Here is a 21,442-nt window from a genome sequence, read left to right as displayed (position 1 = left end):
AAATACAGAATTTAACAACAATGCAAATTTAGAGCACGAGTGATTGAATGGTGACAAACTATTTAAAAACCTTTGTTAAAAAAAGCAAAACTCTACAAAAACTTTTTGCTGTCTTACATTCTTCAAAATGTCTTCTTATTTGTTCATTAGAACAAAAAAAATTAAAGTATTATTTTTCTGCTATGTGAATCAATGGGCGTAGAAATATATGGGTCTGGTTATTCTGTACTGGATCTACCGCATTCTTCAAATATCTTTCTCTGTGGTAATCAAAACAGAGAAATGTATACGGATTTGGAACGACTCTAAAGTGAGTAAATGATGACAGAATTTCATTTTTGGATGAAGTATCCCTTTAAGTAAATTGCTGTGTTTAACACCCGCTGTACATTGGACTCTGCTGCTTTAGGTGATTAGAAATGTTCTGCACAGGTCAGGAAAACTTTATGACCCCCATAGGTTTACAGCATCATATCACAAATGTTGCTTTCGTGTAAATCTGTGTCAGCCAGAACCTTAACAAAGATACCCTGTTCATTAAATTAATATGGCAAAGCAGTCCATTTAAAGAATGAGACATTAGTCCCAATACTTTATTTCACTTAATATCATGTATTCTCATTGTTTTTGTTTAATATTATAGGTAACGAGTATAGGTAATGTCTTTGATCTGATCTGAGATGTTGTAATGAATCATTACCATAACACATTTTTATCTTTATACTCCTATAGCAGCTTTGCATATGTTTATATCCAGGTGGGACGGCTGTAGCACAACACTTCAAGGTGAAAATGAAACTTAAATGTCCTCTTAAGTTTTGTTTTAAAGGAAATTTAAAGGAACAAGCTAGTGGAGTTCTTTTTTATATTTATATTTTGAATGAAAAAGATATACTGTACATAAAAACTCGCATTAAATGTGACGTCTTATGATCAGATGACATCAAGACAAAACTCTGTGATTAATAAAAATGATACTTAAGTTTCATTTATTTAGAAGGGGAATGGAACACCCCCTTCCGTTGACACACCCTGAAGGGTGTCATTCATAAACCTGAGTTGAGAACCCGTGTGTTCAGAATTAAGAGAAGCATCCAAGGTAAGTCACCTGTTTTTTGCTCAAATGTGTCTGTTTTTAATTTTTTATATCTGTAACCATTTATTGAATCCTTTATAGTTGTAATGGCATTTTCTTGTGTTTTTCTTCATTTCTCTTATGTCTATTAACTATTGATATGGAAACCGGTTTCCATTCATATTTTAGATATCCTGATATTCTTTTTTTCTCCAGGTGCAAATATGTGGGCTGAAGAGGACATGGTTGCAGGTGAATTGTCAGTTCTCCAGAGTAACAGAGAACCAGCTGGTAATAATGTCTACAAAATGTACCATGGCACATCTAAGGCGGCAGCAGAAAAAATAATTCAAGAAGGTTTTCGTCAATCTGCTGGTGGCATGTTCGGACGTGGTGTCTACCTCAGTCGAGATCTAGAGAAGGCCTCCAAATACCCTCTAGATAAGAATCTAGATGAGGACCAGAAGGTGGTTTTGAGAGTAAAGGTCAATGTTGGAAAAGTAATAAAGATCACCTATCAAGGTCATCCATATCAGAAGACCTGGCATGATCAAGGTTTTGACACTGCCTGGTGCCCTCCTAATTGTGGTATGGTGGAAAGTGGTCAGGAGGAAGACTGTGTTTGGGATCCAAGAAGAATCACTATCATTGATGTAATACCATCATGCCTTCACAAGGAACCCAAGGAATGTGGAGTCTACAGAATGTACCATGGTACATCTAGGGAGGCTGCAGTAAAAATTAAAAGAGAGGGGTTTCGTCAGTCTGCTGACGGCACACTTGGGCGTGGTGTTTACCTGAGCCGAAATCTAGAGAAGGCCTCCAAGTACCCTCTACATCTTCCCGAGCATCAGAAAGTTGTTCTGAGTGTCATTGTTAAGGTCGGGAAAGTAATAAAGATCACCTATCAAGGTCATCCATATCAGAAGACCTGGCATAATCATGGGTTTGACACCGCCTGGTGCCCTCCTAATTGTGGCATGGGGCAAAGTGGTCTTGAGGAAGACTGTGTTTCAGATCCAACCCGTATCACAGTCATTGGTGTACTCCGTACAATTGGGGCACATGGTGATTACTATTAAAAATACCTTTAGAAGGCAAGAATATAATCAAATGAGTTATATAAAAAGATGAAATAAAAATATATACCATGCAATGCTAACTATACCAAAACAATCAATAAAAAGCACAAAAAAGACACTGGTATGATCTCATTATTATGCATGTACTGTATGTTACTTTCACACTAAAAAAGTAAAAAAATTACTTTACAAAATATAGATGTACTGACAAGCATGTACATTCTAAAACGTAAATAACGTAAATTTTATATGATACCTTTCAATAAGGTTGCATTTGTTAACATTAGCTATTGCATTAGCTAAAAGGAACAGTGAACAATTAACAATATTTACATTTTTACATTTTTATTTCAAAAGTTGTAACTGATGCACAATGAACAAATATCAAAACTTTTATTGACATTAACTAGCATTAATAAATGCTGATAAATATATTATTAATTATTAGTTCATGCAGTTACTAAGGTTATAAAATACAACCTTATTGTAAAGTGTTATCTACATGTCATATTTATAGATCATATCATAAACTATACCCCTAAACCAATGAGCATTTGACATCACTGTCATAAAGTTCTTGAATAATAGTAAAGGTGACATCATGTCTGGTTCTGATCTGTCTAAATGAATGAGATATAGTGTTAATACCAGTCTTATCCCCCCCAGACCTACTGACATATGTAAATAGTTTCCGACTAAAGCAGCAGCCAAACAAACTGGTACACAGAAGCAGCATTTGAATGGCAAATAATGTTCACTTTCAGTTCTAAAGATAATAAAGATGGTTTTGAAAAACAATGGGTAAAAATCCAGTCAGTCCTGAATATAAAGACAATGTCCCTCTGTCCTATCAAATGCCATCCAAAACCATTTCATAGCTGTTGGAATATAGCATCATGTTTACACCAAAAAGTAAATCTGACAATAGAATTGGAGTGTATAAATTGTTATTTTTGTTGGGAAAGAGTGATTCAGAAAATAAATGGAAACAAACCAAGCAGACCACTTAGCTGTCCACATAAAAAAATTATACAAATGTGAATATGTCCATGTAAAATATGTGGCATTGAACAGAAACAGACATTCCTGAAGTTCCTGAATTAATTTATGTAATTGTGATTAAATGGCCTTTAAAACCTGGATGCAAAGCATTCTGCTTCAGAATTATCTGTGACCCTGAACCACAAAACCAGTCATAAGGGTCAATTTTTCAAAAATAAATTTATATATAATCTGAAAGATGAATAAATAAGATTCCCCTTCAGTCGGTCTCTCGACGTTGTGAGAGACTGACTGGGGTTTGATCTTGAGAACCTACCTTCTCCGAGATAATTAATTATAAAACGCCAATGGGCTTGGCGAATGGCACGCGCACGCCAGTCTCCGCCCCGTGCATACGGGTATAAAGGAAGATGGCGGCGGTCATTCACTCATCCTTTGTTCTTCGGAACCTGTGTGTTTGCTGATGCTACACGCGATACTCGACTTCGAGAAAACTTTTAACCTGCTGGATTTATGACGCGGAGCAGCGGACTTCTCCTTTCGGTGGACTTCCCCTGGGCGTTTCGGCAGAAGGCTACAGACCTTAAGAGGTAAGTCCCTCCGGCTACGAGCATGTCTCGTAGCTGTATCCTTGGATGCGACAGACTCATCCCGGAGTCTGACGGCCATGATTCCTGTGTCACTTGCTTGGGGCTCAAGCATGCTGAGGCAGGTTTCACTGATGCGGTATGTCCCGTGGGTGCGGACATAGCAATCAGGGTGTTGCGGTCACGGTGGCTACGTGCTTTTGAGCGCTGCCACCACCCCGTCTGTTTCCCAGGCGTGTTCAGCTGCCGTTTCGGCGAGGTTGACCGCTTTGGCGAGCGGCGGGGGTGATTTAGGGACGCCGATAGATGTTGCTCCGTCAGTTTCACGCTCGCGGACCATCTATACCCCTTCACGCTCACCTGGTTCGTCCCCTACGAGCGGCAGACGGCCGTCTCATAGTGGTAAGACTTCGCATACGGATGATGACGCTATCTCTGTCGCTGCGTCGGACAGCTGCCTGCTGGCATCGGATACGGAAGACTCCTCTGATCTCCTGTCGTCAGGCAGTCGAGCTCCGGAGGAGACTGACGCTGAGATGTCGGCCATGCTTTCCCGGGCAGCCGCGTGCATCGAGTTGCAGGGTGTAACAACATCCTCCTCGGAACGCTCGCGGCTAGATGCGCGGTTTCGGGGGCGTGGTCAAAAGCCACGCCCCGCTCCGTTACCATTCTTCCCGGAGGTGCATGACGAGCTCGCCAAGTCCTGGAATGCGCCCCTTTCGGCGCGTTTCAGCCGGAGGGCTCGGTGGCTGTGACTTCCCTGGTTGGTGGGGCGGCTAGAGGCTATGTCCACGTCCCCCGCGTGGAGCGTGCAGTCGCGGGCCACTTGTGCCCGCAGACAGCTGCCACTTGGGGGGGCTCGACCTAGACTCCCGTCCAGAGCATGTAAGCTCTCTTCGACACGTGTCGAAGGCTTGCAGTGCTGCTGGACGAACCGCCTCCGCTCTCCACGCCATGGCAGTCCTCCAGGTTTTTCAGGCGAAAGTCCTGAAGGATTTGGACGGCGGGAAGTCCGACCCAACTCGTATGAGTGAGCTGCGTACTGCCACAGACCTCGCGCTAAGAGCGACGAAGGCCACGGCACGTGCCCTGGGTTGGTCGATGTCCACAATGGTGGTCCAAGAGAGGCATCTGTGGCTTAGTCTTGCGCAGGTGAGCGGCGCCCAGAACGCCCGTTCTGGATGCGCCCATCTCGCAAGCAGGGCTGCTTGGTGATACCGTGGAGGACGGCAGTTCTCCGCGGTCTGGAAGCAGACTGAGGCGATCGAACAGATCCTGCCACGCCGCAACGTGCCCGCCAACAGGTCGGCATGGTCTCGGGCACAGCCTGGTCTGACGGGACGAACCAGGGGGAGATTTTACTGGGCCCGAATCCCGGCCTTTCCAACGCCGGATCGGAGAAGGATGCTGCCTGCCGCGTTCCATCGAGTCTGGGCCCTTTTTAGGGTCCGGCGCCCACATACTCTCAAAGAGACAAATCTCCCCTGGGTTTTCCTCCACAACACTCTCGTCCAGACGGTGTATTGGATGGATCGGGCCGCCGACCACAATCTCCCCTGGACATTGCGTCAGGCCGCCTGAAGCAGGTAAACATACAGAGCCGTCAACCTCCCGGGGGGTCCCCCCTGTGCGAGGTGACCGTACTGTCAGCCACCGAACCAGCCTTCCCCGGCACGGTGAAGCAGATTGTCCCTCTGGTCCCGTTGTCGCGGTTCTTGGGCGCTTGGTAGCGCACCAGCCCGTCACACTGGATAGAGAGGACAGTCCGTCTCGGTTACTCGATCCAATTCGCCAAGCGCCCCCCCAAGTTTCGGGGCATTCTGTACACCTCGGTGCGAGGAGAGAATGCTTCCGTGCTTCGGCAGGAGGTCGCCGCCCTTCTGGCTAAGGGTTGCGGTCGAACCCGTCCCATCACCGAGATGTCGTCCGGGTTTTACAGCCCGTACTTCATCGTGCCCAAAAAGGGCGGGGGGCTGCGCCCATTTTGGATCTGCGTCGCCTGAACAAGCACCTGCAGGCTGCCGTTCAGAATGCTGACGCAGAGACGCATCCTGGGCTTGGTACGTCACCAGGATTGGTTCGTGGCAATCGACCTGAAGGACGCGTACTTTCACGTCTCTATTCTCCCCCGACACCGGCCGTTCCTACGGTTCGCGTTCGAGGGAAGGGCGAATCAGTACAGGGTCCTGCCATTCGGTCTGGCCCTGTCTCCACGGGTTTTTTCCAAACTAGTGGAGGCTGCCTTAGCTCCTGTCAGGGAGCAAGGCGTGCGAGTGCTAAACTATCTCGACGACTGGCTTGTCTTGGCACACTCGCGAGATGTGTTGTGCACGCACAGGGACCTTGTGCTTCGGCACCTAGACCGTCTAGGCCTCCGGGTCAACCAGGAGAAGAGCAAGCTCTCCCCCGCGCAGAGCACCTCTTACCTCGGTATGGAACTAGACTCTGTCCGTATGTCAGCACGTCTCACCAACGAGCGTGTACAGTCAGTGCTGCGCTGTCTGAGGTTGATCAGTCAGAATCCCTTGACGCCGCTGAATAATTTTCAGAGGCTCCTGGGGCACATGGTGTCCTCGACGGGGGTAATCCCTCTCGGGGTGATGCACATGCGGCCGCTTCAGCACTGGCTACAGAGTCGGGTTCCATGGACGGCGTGGCACGCCTGCACCAGGCGGATTACGGTAACGCCTCAGTGCCTTCGCACTCTCTTACCCTGGTCAGACTTGACCTTTCTCAGAGCGGGGGTTCCGCTCGGACAGGTTTTGAGGCGTGCCGTGGTAACGGCAGACGCCTCCCTGCAAGGGTGGGGTGCGGTGTGCAAGTGGGCACGCAGTATAGGGTCGGTGGACGGGTCCCCGACTGCGTTGGCATATCAACTGCCTAGAGTTGCTGGCAGTCCTTCTGGCACTGAGGAGGCTCCAGCCCCTCGTGCAGGACAAACACGTGCTAGTCCGGGTGGACAGCACGACTGCCGTGGCGTACATCAATCGCAAGGCGGCCTACGCTCACCGCAGTTATCACAACTCGCCCGACGCCTCCTCCTTTAGAGTCAGCAGGTGAAATCCCTGCGGGCCACGTTTCTTCCGGGTACCTGAGCCAGACAGCCGATGCGCTCTCTCGACAGTGTACTCCCCGCGGAGAGTGGCGACTCCATCCCCGTGCAGCCCGGCTCATGTGGGAAGCGGTTCGGCAGGCACAGGTGGACCTGTTGCCTCCCCGGACTCCACCCATTACCCGCTATGGTATTCCCAGACCGAGGGTCCCCTCGGCACGGATGCCCTAGCGCACAGCTGGCCGCGGGACAAGCGGAAGTACGCCTTTCCCCCCAGTGAGCCTCCTTGCACAGGTCCTGTGCAAGGTCAGGGAAAAGGGGCATCAGGTTCTGGTGAGTGGCGCCATACTGCCCCAACCAGACCTGGCTCTCGGATCTGGTAGATCTGACGACGGCCCCCCCTGGCCCATTCCCCTGACGAAGGACCTTCCGTTGCAGGGGAAGGGCACGTTGTGGCACCCCAATGCAGGCCTCTGGAACCTCCATGCCTGGCCCCTGGACGGGACGAGGGCTTGCCCGTTAGCGGTCCGGGAGACTGTCTTACAGGCTAGAGCCCCGCCTCTAGGCGGTTACACGCTTATGGTGGCGCCAAATTGTCCTGGTGTTCTCCCCGGGAGGAGAACCCGCGGAGTTGCCTGATCGGATCAGTGCTGACCCGCAGGTAAGTATCCCCGTCAGCACATCCTGGTCACCAGGTTCCTCAGGAGCGCGAGAAGGGTGGATCCACCTTGGCCGCGCTCCGTACCCTCTTGGGACCCTAATGTGGTCCTACAGGGCCTTGGTACGGCCCTGGTGAGCCCCTTAGAATTGCGAATCTTCCTCAGTTGGATGAAAGATGCACTCTTTGTGGCGCTCACCTCCTTCAAGAGGGTGGGGGACCTACAGGCATTCTCTGTGTCCCAAAGGTGCCTGGAACTCGGGATCGGTAATTCTCACGTGGTCCTGAGATCCTGTCCCGACGACGTGCCCAAGCTTCCCACTACTCCCTTCCGGGACCAGGTGGTGAACCTGCAGGCGCTCCCCTCCGGAGAGGAAGACCCAACCTTTTTATGTGTTGTGTCCAGTACGCGCGCTGCGCCTCGGTCTGGACCGCACACAGAGCCGCAGAAGCTCTGAGCAGCTCTTTGTCTGTTCTGGGAGACAGCACCCGGGGGGGGCTGTCTCCAAACAGAGGTGGCGCACTGGGTACCAATCCCAGGATCGCCGTGCTCGCTGGCAGTGAGAGCCCACTCCACTCGTGGGCACTGGCAGGGCGCCTCTCTGGCAGACATTGTAGAACTGCGGGTTGGGCTACGCCCAGTACCTTCACGAGGGTTTACAATCTCCACGTGGAACCAGTTGCAGCACATGCCTTAAACGCCGCCAACGTTTAGGGTGGGCTCCTGGTTTGGGCGTACGCCTGCGAAAGCGCCTTCTCCCCTCACCAGGTGAGACTAGTGCGCTATTGTAGCCTACCTACTTTCCCCTCTCGGGCGAAGTATAGGCATTCCATCCATCACTAATCATTGCACTTGGTAACAGACTGAGCGGAGCCGTCTGTTAGAACCAGGTCCGTTATAGGTAGAGTCATCCCTGCTCAGGCAGACCCCTGTATTAGGACTAGTGCCCCATACGTAGTGACTCCCCACTGGGTCGTCCCGTGTGTTGAATTCCTCACTTAGGATTTCCCGATTGGTGAATCTGTGACCTCCCCGCCGGTGGTAATCCCACCTGGATTGTCCCCTATTCGGGCTAACACCTTTCCGCATGTTGTTCTCCCCGCCGGGGAGACCATGTCATGTCTCCACATGTACCTCCCCTCCGGGTAGGATGTGGCCTCCGTAACACACTCTTCTAAGAGGAGAGCAGTGTTTCCCCAGTGTTCGGCTCCGGACAGCTCCTCGCTACTAGAGGCGTACGCCACTGTCCGTGAGGCCGTCAGTAGAGGCTTCTCAGTATGACCAATACTATATGACTGGAAGATTACGTCTCGCGGTAGCACTCTTGTGACTCGCTAGCCCAGTCAGGGTCGCTCCGCTAGAGGTCGTGATATCGGTGCAAGCGCTGTGGCGTTTAAGATTGATCCCCAGTCAGTCTCTCACAACGTCGAGAGACCGACTGAAGGGGAATGTCTCGGTTACGTCTGTAACCTCGGTTCCCTGATGGAGGGAACGAGACGTTGTGACTTCATGCCACAACGCTGCACCGAATCACTGCAGTGAACGGGAGTGCCCTCTCAGGTTCCTCAGTACAAAGGGTGAGTGAATGACCGCCGCTATCTTCCTTTATACCCGTATGCACGGGGCGGAGACTGGCGTGCGCGTGCCATTCGCCAAGCCCATTGGCGTTTTATAATTAATTATCTCGGAGAAGGTAGGTTCTCAAGATCAAACCCCAGTCAGTCTCTCACAACGTCTCGTTCCCTCCATCCTCTCGTTACCCTCGTTATTGCTTCATGCCCTTCACCTGTTTCCCTCTTGATTTGCTCCCTTATTTATTGCCCTTGTGTCTTGTGCTGGTTCATTGTGGTTTGTGTGGTGAGTTCCTGTTGTGTTAGTTTAGTTATTTGTAGTTTATGTCAACAGTTTATTCAAGTCTTGTTTATGTGTAGTTAGTTTTAGTCCAGTTCTGTCTTGTCATTATATTCCCATGTTTTGTTATGTTACCCCCACGTGGGTCTTTGTTTTATTATTTATTAAATATGTTAACCCCTTACCCGCTGTCTGCACCTGGGTCCTCTGTCCGTGTCTCACCACGAGAATCATGACAGAAAACAGGTCCCACAGACCCATACACCACACATGGGTTGAAGTGTTTTGTAAAGTGTCACAATATTTATGAATGCTTTATATATTTCCATAGAACAATTTTAGCATATGGTAAATATTTTATAGAAATATTGTGCTAAGCTGATTAAACATGATTTAAGGATGTATACAGCTGAGTATTAATGAATTAAACATTCCATAAACCAATTTTATCTCATGTTTATAAGGTAGAGAACATTGTAAAGTCTAGTTTTTCGGGTCGTGTTATACCCGTTCCAGTCTCGTTTGGATCCCGCACCAGTTACCACTCCTCACTCCGGGAACTTCCTCATTCCATCAGGACACCTCTTCACTGGATACCCATCGAGTTCCCTGCGTCACCACTCTCCAGCTGGCTGCAATGTGCTGGATTTACACTCATCTCAATAAAGAGATTATTTTCTTGCAACTTGCATCCGCCTATTCTAACAATAAAAGCATAACATTTTGCACATTTGGATTAATGCTGTGTGTATGTACAACATTGTCAAGTATTTAATGTATTTCCAGTTGCAAAATTATATCATACATCTTTTACAATTTTGTAAAGCAATACAGGACATGCAGATACACATGCCGGGACAATAGTTTACAAAACAATATACTAATTTAAACCAATCCCTATACCCAAACCTTTTATGAAACATGGCAGCCAATGAGCATTTGACATCACTGATGTAAAAACCTCTGTCTAGCTTTCTCAATGCGGCAGCCAGGTTATGATTTACTGTTATATGAATCCATGCATTCGTATTATGGTCAGTTCCATGAGCAACAGCTTATTCAAAAACATATCCTGTGTTCCTCATCAAGCACAATTTAAAGATTATTGATGTTTAAACGATAACAATGATTTAATCATTTATACTCAGAAATCTACACATTGTTATTAAATACAAGTCATGTCATGTTTTTATCTGATCTGTCTGAATGTATGAATCGTAGTGTTCATTGTTCTAAGACTGAGCCCCTCTGCCTTCACAACTGTAAATAGTTTTCAAGGTTGAACAGTTACAGGAAAACATCCTTGTACACAGAAACGAAACTTAAACCACACTGGAAATGTGCTTTAAATAAAGTAAATATAGCTGAAGTTACTTTCGGTTCTCTTCATTTGTTAGGTACATTTTAATAGAACTTTTACTATACAATATGGTGTTCACTAACTTAAATTAAAAGTTGACAATGTGTGAAAATTAGACCAGTCCTGAATGTTAAGACATGTCCTTATATGACACCAGATTTCATAACTGTTGGTTTTTGTTAGATCTGAATTTTAAAAATTTATTTATTTTTTGTTGGGTAACTGCAGAACAGCTTATAAAGTAAAAAAATTTCATACAATGCACCCAGTTTGCTTCAGATTTATCACTATATACGGCATACACAATATTAAAACACTCTTTGATTTTGGATGTTGGATCAAATCAAAGAGGCAAGTTTCTATTCAATATTACAAACTTCAGAAGCACCACGAGCCACAAATTCCATAGAGCAAACTGTAAAAAGTTCAAAAAAGCGTACTGCATGAATAGAAAGTAAAAGTCAGAGGAACATCTTTCGTAGTCACGCCCTGAATGATATAAAACGTGTTTTTAGAAGGTCTGTGATCAGAGTTACGAGCAAAGCCAGAGGTAAGTTATCTTTCCTTTGGTTAAACATATATGGTGCTTGTTTGTATAGTTTGTAAAATCTTGTTACAACCAGTTTGATTACTTTATGCTGTAAATGTTAATTATTTTATGGCATTTTATTAATATCCTCACTTTTGAAAAATCCGTAAAAGTAGGCAACAATATATGGAGGTGCGGGGAAAATTCGATTCTTGGTGCATCGCGATTCGGACGTGGATGACTCTGAATGGATTCGCGAATGTCAAAAATCGATTGCTATTTTTAGCCTTTCAGTTGTGGATATTTTATTTAAAAGATTTTACATTAACAGAAATAATTTCCGTTGGTGCGTTCGAGCGCGGGCCTGCACGGCAAAACCCAGATTATTCAGCCGATTCTGTAGTTGATCTTGTTATGAAATGAACAGATAGATAAAATCTTAAATGGCTATGACCAGCTTGCGTCGGAGTGTCGGAGCGCGCACAGGTTTGGCCGCGAATCTATTCATTTGCGCTCCAGTAGCCTACACATCTCCTGAACGCGCATTTAGTGCAGCTGGACATATTTTAATCTGGAGAGTGTCAACATGTATATTTCCCATTAACATAGGGAAAAGTAACGTATTTACAATTATATTTACATTTAGCAGACGCTTTTATCCAAAGCGACTTACAGATGAGGAAACATTGGAAGCAATATTTATAGCAATCTAAACAAGAAGGCAGGTTTAAATGGTTGGTTTAAAATGGAACTCTTAAGGACCGTAGGCTCAATACTTATCTGACTGCAATTTATTTCATGTCATTACTTATGTTTATTTAAATCTTAGTGTGCCTTTCACTGCTGGATTTGCGCATTAAACATGATTCATTCTCATTTATTTCAGATATCATTTTTCAATTTCCAGTATTTAATTATTTAACAATTTCAATTTAAATAAGGTTTCTATTACTCTTCAACTCGTCATGTGGTTGGTACACGCAAATTTAATAATATAAATATGATTATTTATATAAATAATATATATTTCCCAACCACCGCGGTTGATTTGAAGAAAAATCGGTCTGGGTGAATATAAATAGGCCTAGTTCAAGCAAAATAACATTTGTATGGGAAAAAAGATGCATCGACAATCGTTTTATCATCACAGCTCACTGAATCATAATCGAATCTCATCGTGACGTACCCTACTGTATAAATAGGAAGGGATTTTCCGTATTCATTTTTTACAGTTAGTTGCCTGTATTAACATTTTGCACTGCTTTAAATAACATTTTAGCATTAATGGAAAATCCCTCAAATAAAGGAAAATGTACTGGTATGTTTTTTCATTGCTTATTTCTCTCATTGTATAATGTGATTTTTGATGTTACACTTTAATATTTGAATCATTAATTTTATACAGGTGCAAACATGTGGGCTGAAGATGACTTGGGTCCAGGCGCCCCACCATGCCTCGAAAGCTACATAGAACCACAGGGTGGAAAAATCTACAGGATGTACCATGGCACATCCAGGGAGGCTGCTGACAGAATTAAAGCATCTGGCTTTGAACAGTCTACTGAAGGGATGCTCGGCCGTGGCGTCTACCTCAGTCGAGATCTTAAAAAGGCCTCCAGATACCCTCTAAAGTTAGGTGACGATCAGAGAGTTGTTCTGAGAGTCAAAGTCGATGTAGGTAAAGTGATAAAGATCGATCGCCAGAATCACCCATTACGAACAACCTGGCATGATCCACCCCACTGTTATGACACCGCCTGGTGCCCTCCAAAATGCGGCATGGTGCCAAGTGGTCTTGAGGAAGACTGTGTTTGGGAACCAAGTAAAATCACAATCATTGGTGAAATCTGCCCAAAACTATAGGGCGATATCAAAATACTAATGAAGGGTTTGTCTAAAAATTGTCTGAAGTTTTTAAAATGTTGTTTGTTAATTTTTTTCTACAAACTGTTAATTACAAACTTTTTTAACAGATTTTTAAATGATCTTATTGTACCACGTTCTGACCCTGCGTACAAGCAAAATAAAAATACTTCAAAAGTTTGTGTCTTATCAATACATTTAAAAATAAAAGTTATTTAAGAAATTTACATTAGAAAAGCGACATACACTCTCAAAAACAATGTGTTAGTTATTTACACATTGTTTGTGTTAAAAAGCACAACAATTTTGTTGATTTTGTTGGGACAACACAAGTTGAGTTAAAAGTAAGACTAAATGAATTAGACTACTAAATCCCATAACATAGATTGTTGTTTTTAAAACTGTAACGAGTCATAGACGAAGAACGACGATGCCAAGAGTGAACTTGGTGAAAGGTTTAATTATAAAAGGTGAAATCAGGAACAAACAGAGAATCCAAGACATCCACAGGAACACGTAATCAAAAATAACATCCACGGAACAAACAGGGTAATCCAAATAAACACTAACCAAGTTGCGTTTGATGAACATTAAAACAATGTTCTGCGTGTTCAAAATTGGAGAGAGGCCAGTTAAGAAAATGTTGAAATTTATTGATCAGAAGTCTCAAACAATACAGCTAAAGTCTTACACAAAGAACCGACCACGAAAAACAGTTTCACAGCTTTTTATAATATTTCACGACGGGTCTCTTCTCCAGTTGGGGGTTAGGACTCATCCTATCAGCTTTCTCTTCTTTGTCCTGTCTCAACCAACCAGGTCACACTGCTTTGCTCTCGAATCATCTGCAACACATTATATAGAGGCCCCCACAATCCACCACATTGCATGGGGCTCCGTGTGTAATCTAATCTTTACACACATACATACCGTTTCCTGTGGAAACACACTCAATATCACCCTAACTCTTGGTTATCCCAACTCACAGACTGGTTATATTTTCAACATAATATGCACGGTTAGTAATCAATAATGAAATCATAAAGCATATTAAATGTAAAAGCACGTTTAAACCACAATAAAAATCACAATAAAAACCCTACACGTTACATAACATTAATACCAGACAACAAACAATGGGCAAGTGAGAAAGTGTATGTCCTGGTAGTGGGGAATATTGGGGAATAATGGGGCAATTAACTGAATGCTCATTTGCACTAATGGACCACTTCCATAACTGCATTAACCCATCTACTGCACTGTAATTCTATTGACTGCATCTACTCATCTATTGCACTGTAACTTCAATAACTGCATTAACTAACCAACTGCACTGTAACTCTATTAACTGCATCTACTCATCAATTGCACTGTAACTTCAGTAACTGCATTAACTAACCAACTGCACTGTAACTCTATTAACTGCATCTACTCATCAATTGCACTATAACTTCAATAACTGCATTAACTAATCAACTGCACTGTAACTCTATTAACTGCATTAACTCATCTTCTGGACTGCAACCTATTAACTGCATTAACTCATATACTGCACCGTAACTTTAATAACTGCATTAACTCATATACTGCACCGTAACTTTAATAACTGCAACTTCAACTGCATTAACTCACCTATTGCACTGCAACTTTAATAGCCAATGTCAATAATTTATTATTGTCTAATTTATTTAGACAATAATTTATCTAAATTATTATCTGTTCATATCCACCTGTACATTAATGTTCATAGTATATAGTCATCTGTATATATTGTTCATAGTATATACCTACTGTCATATTTTCATAGAACATTCCTACTGCAAAATATTTTTATAGTCCATGCCCACTGTATTATATTCTCGCTATTTTATTCTGTATTTATTCTAACTGTATATCCTGCACTTGCTAATTGCACTTCTGGTTAGACCTAAACTACATTTCGTTACACTGTACTTGTATATGTGTAATGACAATAAAGTTGAATCTAATCTAATCTAAAATTGAAGAGGGACTCGTGAGGGAGAGTGGGAAAAGAACGTCCTGAGACAAAATCGGGGAAAAACATAGGGACCGACGGGAGTGTTACAAAAACAACATATTGTATTAGACAAATATACAAAAAGACGTATAAAAGATACATTTCCTTTCTTTGCATGTGGCATACTATCTAACAGGGACAGGCATTCAGCATGTTATAGTCAGAAATGTTGTGCTTTCATCAGTAATAAATAAATAATCGAAATATCAGCCAACAACATTAATCTTGGGTTTCAAGTAGACCAATACAGCTATTTTATTTTGATTCGACCACTGCACATGCTGGCAAATTGAATGGTCTTTAAAACGAGAAACCACTAGTATCAAAGTATCTAGTGTATAAACAAAATCAACTACATCAAATAATAAAAAAAATTGAAAACTGTAAATCTATTCAAATGTACTAAGCAAAAGAATCAGTAGAAATGGAACAAGAAAAGTACAATGATTGGAAGGTGCTGTAAACTCAGGACTCGAAAAATTAGGAAATTAGCTTTAACTAATATTAACTATAAACATTTTCAGGAATCAGTAAATATCTACATGCATCAATGGACCATTTCTGTTTCGTTTCAATTAATAACCTTGCAGTTTCTTCATGGAAAATGAATCCCTTACAAATGGCAGCAATATCAAATGAGGGACATTACATTCTTATCCTTAGGCAACTCCCAATGAAAACAAAACCGTCCCAAATTGTATGACTTATAACAGGCAAACAAAGGTATTTGAGAAGTTATTATTATGAGTCGTAATTATAACTATTATAACTATTAAATTCATTAAATTATGCAATTGTCATTCACTGTTCATGATGTGCATCATTTAATAGTTTCTTACTGGATTATTAGCATTTATCAAAACAAATTAAAATAACAAAGGTTTATATTTACTGTTGTCCTTAGGTTGTATGATTTGCTGAATTGTCATGTTAACTTAATGGTGTTGGTACACCTAATATGCACACATTTTCTCATTAAACAATGATATCACACACAGAGAAATGCATTAACACACTTTGTAAAAACTATGACTGATGTTCGTTTTTGCACTGATGATATTACTTAATAATCAATTACAAAAATTCACAGCATTTGTACACAAATGACTCCCTTCAAGTCAAGTCAACTTTATTTATATAGCGCTGTTTACAATTTTCATTGTTACAAAAGAGCTGTACATGAAAGATATTGACTATAAGCAAGACATATAAAGAAATAAAACACAGAGGACAGACACACTCCTTTTCAAACAGGCCTAAATACAAAACACTGCACACACACAATATGCAGACACATGCGCACACACAGACACACGCACACACAGTGGTTATCACCGAGAAACACACCTTTACGATAAAGGAGAGAGAAACACAGGTCAAATATTAAACAGACTATAAATTCCTATATGCAATATTAATTAAGTAAAACTTTTAAAATTCCTTCTCTTTCAGTTCAGCTCTTTTGACAGACATGCTTATCCATAAAAGGGCATACGGGTGTTTTACAAGACCAGCATTTCTCTGTTGTGTGTTTATCCTGTGTGTGTATTCCACACTCCTTACACTGATCCAGACCTTTCTTATCCACTTCCTGCAACTGTCCCTGCTTCTTAATAAGACTCTCCAGGGAGCTCTTAGTACTGGCGTCTGTGCAGTGTGCTATTCCTATCACTATAAGTCGCTTTGGGTCCCAGACACAGTCTTCTTCCATTCCACCAGGGGAGGGCAACCAGGCTGTATCATATCCATTCTGATGCCAAGTGTACCTCAAGTTCATACTTTTTGAGTCAATCCTCTTCACTTTACCTACTCTCACTCGCAACTTGAACACAACTCTGTCACCAGGAGCACAGCCGCCGGGGTAACCCATGGCTTTGGTAATCTCCCTACTACAGTAGACTCCGGGGCCCAAATTTCCCCCACTAGAAGGCCTGAATCCTGATGATATAATCATTGATGCTGAGTTTTTGTGTGTTCCGTGGTACATTATGTAGCCTTGGCTTTTTTTGGGTTCTTGGCCTGGTTTAAGGTGCCGTGATTTCTCACAGTATGTCTCCCATCCACTAAACTGTATTGGCATTTTGATGCTCATGCAATACGGCTGTGAACTTTGGAAGTATATGTTGGATTTGTCTTTTCCGATCCTAATGAGCCTGCAGGGGTTACAGAACACAAATTAGACAATTATATATATTGAAACTAGCAAAATGATAAAATGTTAAATGCACACTTTCTGGTATGCAGATGATAAGAAGCACTTTCTACCCGTGGAAGGAACTGGGGCACAATTTTGGTCTGAGCCCTTCCATTAAGGTTATGTATAAAAACAGTTTAAGTGTAGCAGTGAAGTTTTCAACCTGAACACACATGGTCTACCACATGACTCGAGGTGGCGCTCTAAGGCCAGTCGAACACCAGACAAGGAGATGCTGAGATTCTTGAGAAATGATGAGTCTCTGAATTTGTCTCATGAAAACCAATTGGGACAGTTGACATTTAAAGTAATGAACATCGGAGCTTCTCAAGTCTAGACCATTTCGAAATTTCGTTTTACTATTATATTATTATTAGATTAGCGTGGTCACACACAAGTCCTTCAGTAGGCCTACCTTTTGCGCAGGAGGTCGAGGGATGTTCGATAGTCGATTCCGAATCCAGTTCCTGGTTTTGGGACTCGAAAGAATCGATTCCAAGAATATAGCTGCTGTTTTCGATTCCAGCTCAATTCCCTGTTTTACTACAGATTTTTATATACATTTCGACATCGGTCGAATTTCAAAAGTAAATCAGATTAAATATGTCGGAAAACTTTAACCCGGACGTGCGTTTATATGTAAGTGCCAAATGAAATTCTCGTGACTAAATTATTATCAACGCTCAAGTGGTTGTTGTTAATACGTCATAGGTCAAAGAGCATACGGGTAACATGACCATACAACATGGCACATGCAGTATGAACTTAATGAATTCATACTACTTCCACTCACAATATATAACGTACTGTTTTACTTCTTGAAATTGCGATTTCGGACGCAGCCTGTATGTTTTACTCCTTTCAACAAGTGTCTCACCCCCTTAGAGGGCAGTTTGGTGCTCACTATTTTTGCCTGGGTGTGTTTAACTTCACATATGTTAGAATAATGGGAAAGCAGTGTTTTTGGATTGATCTCGCGCTATGTTTTTGACATTAAGCTTTCGGCAGTGTTTACCTAGTCAGACCACGACACAAAAAAAAGGTTTTCCTATTCGTATGTATTTCCATTCCCTGCTTTGTTAAGGCGGTTTGTAAACGAGGAAGCGATCATCTTACATGTTTGTCTATATCGATAACGTATTAAAAATGTAGGATGGAAAACCAAACATTTACAAACCTTGTTCGTGATTTGCTCTCTGCTGAATGAGGCAATGATCTGAAGTTGTGAGCTGGAATTGTTGAGATGCTTTCACTTTCGATTCTTGACAAGCAACATGTTTTAGGTCACGCAGTTGATTTATATTTTTTCCACATTTTAGAATAGCCTAATAGTAAACCTATAAAATTATGTAGAGACAAAAAAATCCACGATTTTGCAGAATTTGTGCATATAAAATGTAGCTATTTACCATGTCATCAGACCTTTTTGCTCTACATTAACCATGAACGAGCCTTTATGTGCCCCAGGTTATATCAAAACAATTTAAAAATACTTTTTCCTAATGAAAAATGTATGTTGACACAATTATATATTTTTCTCTGCATAACTACGTTGAATGTTGAATCACATGGCTTTTAGTTTTGGTCAAGCAATCTTTCATTTTTAAGTGGCCATTATTGTTGACATCTTCAAAAAATCGCTGTACACATAGGCCTATTACAATCAGAATATGTTTATTTAATTCGTTTTGTTCTAATGTGTCTTATTAATTAAACCTTTTGTAATGATTTTCGACATCAATGGCACAAAATTAACACAGTCCTTTACAAATGTATTGGTTAACTTGACAGAGTTATGCAGCTACTCAACACAAAATGCCTGGAGTTGTGCTTTGGCCATGTGATAAGTAAACAATACCATTGCAGAGTCAGTAGGCTACTTTACTGTAAAAGCAGAGCTCGTAGATTTGTAAAAGAGTGCTAAAGAGTAAATATGCTGAGAACTGTATATAAATGTTTTCCCTTTTTGTTAAGACTGTAATGTTCTGGTGGTGTCTGGTATCCCTTTAGGTATTTCTCAGGAGACTTCCGACAGCTGTATTATGCACAAAGGAATGAGAAGACTGATCCAGGGATAACCCAGCAGAAACACACTGATGGCAGAGCAGGGCTCGATGGTGTCTGTAAGGGAAGACAAATTCAAATTTAGGGAGAGAAAATATTTGTTATGGATTTGGATAATGATACTATTGAACCTCAATTACTGTACCCAATTCAACAAACAGAGTCTTCTGGGTCTTGGTTACTTTGCAAATGAAAGTAGTGTTCTCCGTGATGGTGAATCCCATAATGGTTAGTCTGAATCCGTAGGGTTCAATCTCTGTCACAAATGTGTTGTGTCTGAATTTGGGGTCAGGCATAATACCGGAGATGTTAGTGTTTACGATCATCTCCTTGTTGCCTTTGGACATGGAGAACTCAAAGTCTGTGTGGTAGTTGGCTTTGGGCTCCAGAAGGCAGTTGACTCTGAGGTCAGTATCTTCCTCTTGACATACCGTAATAATACTCTCTTCATCTTGACACAGGACTGTGCCTATCAGAACTGCAAATGAAAAATCATGTTTGTTGACTTACACATTTACAGTGTCAATAGAATGCATTACAGACCAAATAATAAAGTAATGTAATGAATATTATTTTTAATTAATTATGAAAGTATTATTGTTTATTATTCATTATGAATTAATAATTTTCTTCATTTTTAATAGTATTATCTTTATGATACTCCTACCTTCCAGAAATACCATCCACACAAACATAGGGTTTGATGTGTTCATTGCAGAACGCTGTAGTGAAATCAGAAAGATATTAAGAAGAGGTTTGGGTGTACAGCATTACACAATAAAGCGCTATTTAAATGCCTCATTCAACAATATGCACAAATGCATACAGTTTCAGTAGTGCTGTGTCATTCCCAAAATAAGCTTTGTTTACTTTCTCTGAACTAGGAAAACATGTCAAATTTGCTTTATAAAGTTATTAAACATGTTTTGTCGTTTCAGATGTGTGTGGCATCAAGAACACCCATGCTTCAGAAGTGCTATAGCTCCACCTATCTGTTTTACACAGCACTTTACCCTTCAAAACACAAACCTAATGGACCACTGCACTGCAGCAGCCTGCCCCACGCTGCATCCGTACAATGTCCATGTTTAGACCAATACAGTTCATGCAGGCAGAAATGGAGTGAGAACATCTTTACAATGTCTAAAATGTATATTCAGTCTCACCCATGAGAAATAATAATTTCCCACTCTGTGCATTTACAGATTATTTGGCATGTCGAATGTGCATTTTTTCGAGATGAAAAAATGAGCTCTCGTTGTAATCTGTAATCCCAGACAACAAAGCAAATCTTATTAGGCAATGCAGGGATATAATTCTGTTGTTGCCTGAGCAAGCATGACATCATAGTTTACAGATGGTTACCTTTCAGATGCTTTACAGTAATGCTGTTTTAATCCCGGCCTGAGTTCTTTTATTAGGCAGAAGGTCCTTTCCTGTTTGTGATTCATAAAACTGGACCGTTATGGAGACTGGATGTGACCAAGATGAAAGCAGTGGATACGACACTGGAAAAGAGAGAAGGAAAATGAAGTAGTGGAGGTTTGTCTCCCCCTTTTGGATGAACTAGAAATTGCTATTTTGCAATGTCTTCATTTTACGTTAATATATTTGAAGAGAAAAATGCTATGCATTTGTGCCCCAAAATCAGAAATCTCTCTCAAATATATTAAAGCAGCCTATTTATATTTGTTGTTACATTTTTTAATCTAAAATTCAGAATAATAGAAACAGTGGGCTTTGGACAGATTGTTTATCTTCTTAATTGCTCTTCTAACTACCAAACATGTATCACACATAAACATGAACAGAATTAAATAATTCACTATTAACATGATTCACTCTGACTTGTTTGGAGTGTATTGTATTCACAGGATTTTCTTTGCATTGTGTTTATATGTGGACTTGATTATGCAACATTACCAAATGACTAAATTAATCTAATTCTATTAAAGTCAATAATTTTTTATATCACACTTGTTTTGCTGAATATTGAAAGTGTAGTTTGTTGCATTGAAATTAGAAGAGATATTTGCATTAAAAAATAGATCCAGGTGGATTCAGTGCCACAAAGTCATTCAGTCGA

At 42.0% G+C, this 21,442-nt stretch overlaps 3 protein-coding genes across 3 annotated transcripts; 1 reads left to right on the top strand and 2 right to left on the bottom strand.

The window, feature by feature from the left end:
• Positions 1-983: 983 nt before the first annotated feature.
• Positions 984-2,260, top strand: LOC306911804 (uncharacterized protein). The gene is made up of 2 exons (XM_079487468.1): positions 984-1,099; positions 1,292-2,260. Exon 2 carries the CDS (start codon positions 1,300-1,302, stop codon positions 2,155-2,157), a length of 858 nt encoding a protein of 285 aa, XP_079343594.1. The 5' UTR covers positions 984-1,099; positions 1,292-1,299; the 3' UTR covers positions 2,158-2,260.
• A 13,074-nt stretch (positions 2,261-15,334) lies between these two features.
• LOC306910881 (uncharacterized protein) lies at positions 15,335-18,533 on the bottom strand. Its single transcript, XM_079485771.1, has 3 exons — positions 18,470-18,533; positions 16,177-17,251; positions 15,335-16,130 (listed from the first exon to the last, which is right to left on the bottom strand). Exon 2 carries the CDS (start codon positions 17,188-17,190, stop codon positions 16,552-16,554), a length of 639 nt encoding a protein of 212 aa, XP_079341897.1. The 5' UTR covers positions 17,191-17,251; positions 18,470-18,533; the 3' UTR covers positions 15,335-16,130; positions 16,177-16,551.
• A 413-nt stretch (positions 18,534-18,946) lies between these two features.
• On the bottom strand, positions 18,947-20,818 carry LOC306911702 (uncharacterized protein). Its single transcript, XM_079487246.1, has 4 exons — positions 20,722-20,818; positions 20,024-20,078; positions 19,502-19,834; positions 18,947-19,413 (listed from the first exon to the last, which is right to left on the bottom strand). The coding sequence occupies exons 2-4, from the start codon at positions 20,067-20,069 to the stop codon at positions 19,310-19,312; spliced, it is 483 nt and encodes a 160-aa protein (XP_079343372.1). The 5' UTR covers positions 20,070-20,078; positions 20,722-20,818; the 3' UTR covers positions 18,947-19,309.
• Between the last annotated feature and the right edge of the window lie 624 nt (positions 20,819-21,442).

This window comes from Barbatula barbatula, assembly GCF_947034865.1.
Source record: "Barbatula barbatula genome assembly, chromosome: 22".
Taxonomy (NCBI): Eukaryota; Metazoa; Chordata; class Actinopteri; order Cypriniformes; family Nemacheilidae; genus Barbatula; species Barbatula barbatula.
This window is presented reverse-complemented; position numbering and strand designations above follow the sequence as displayed.

Coding starts and splice junctions, on each gene's coding strand:
- LOC306911804 (XM_079487468.1), top strand. CDS start 1,300: ATGTGGGCTGAAGAGGACATGGTTGCAGGTGAATTGTCAGTTCTCCAG.
- LOC306910881 (XM_079485771.1), bottom strand. CDS start 17,190: ATGAGCATCAAAATGCCAATACAGTTTAGTGGATGGGAGACATACTGT.
- LOC306911702 (XM_079487246.1), bottom strand. CDS start 20,069: ATGAACACATCAAACCCTATGTTTGTGTGGATGGTATTTCTGGAAG. Junction 19,835..20,023: donor GTGGATGGTATTTCTGGAAG/GTAGGAGTATCA, acceptor TTTCATTTGCAG/TTCTGATAGGCACAGTCCTG. Junction 19,414..19,501: donor GACTCTGTTTGTTGAATTGG/GTACAGTAATTG, acceptor CTTCCCTTACAG/ACACCATCGAGCCCTGCTCT.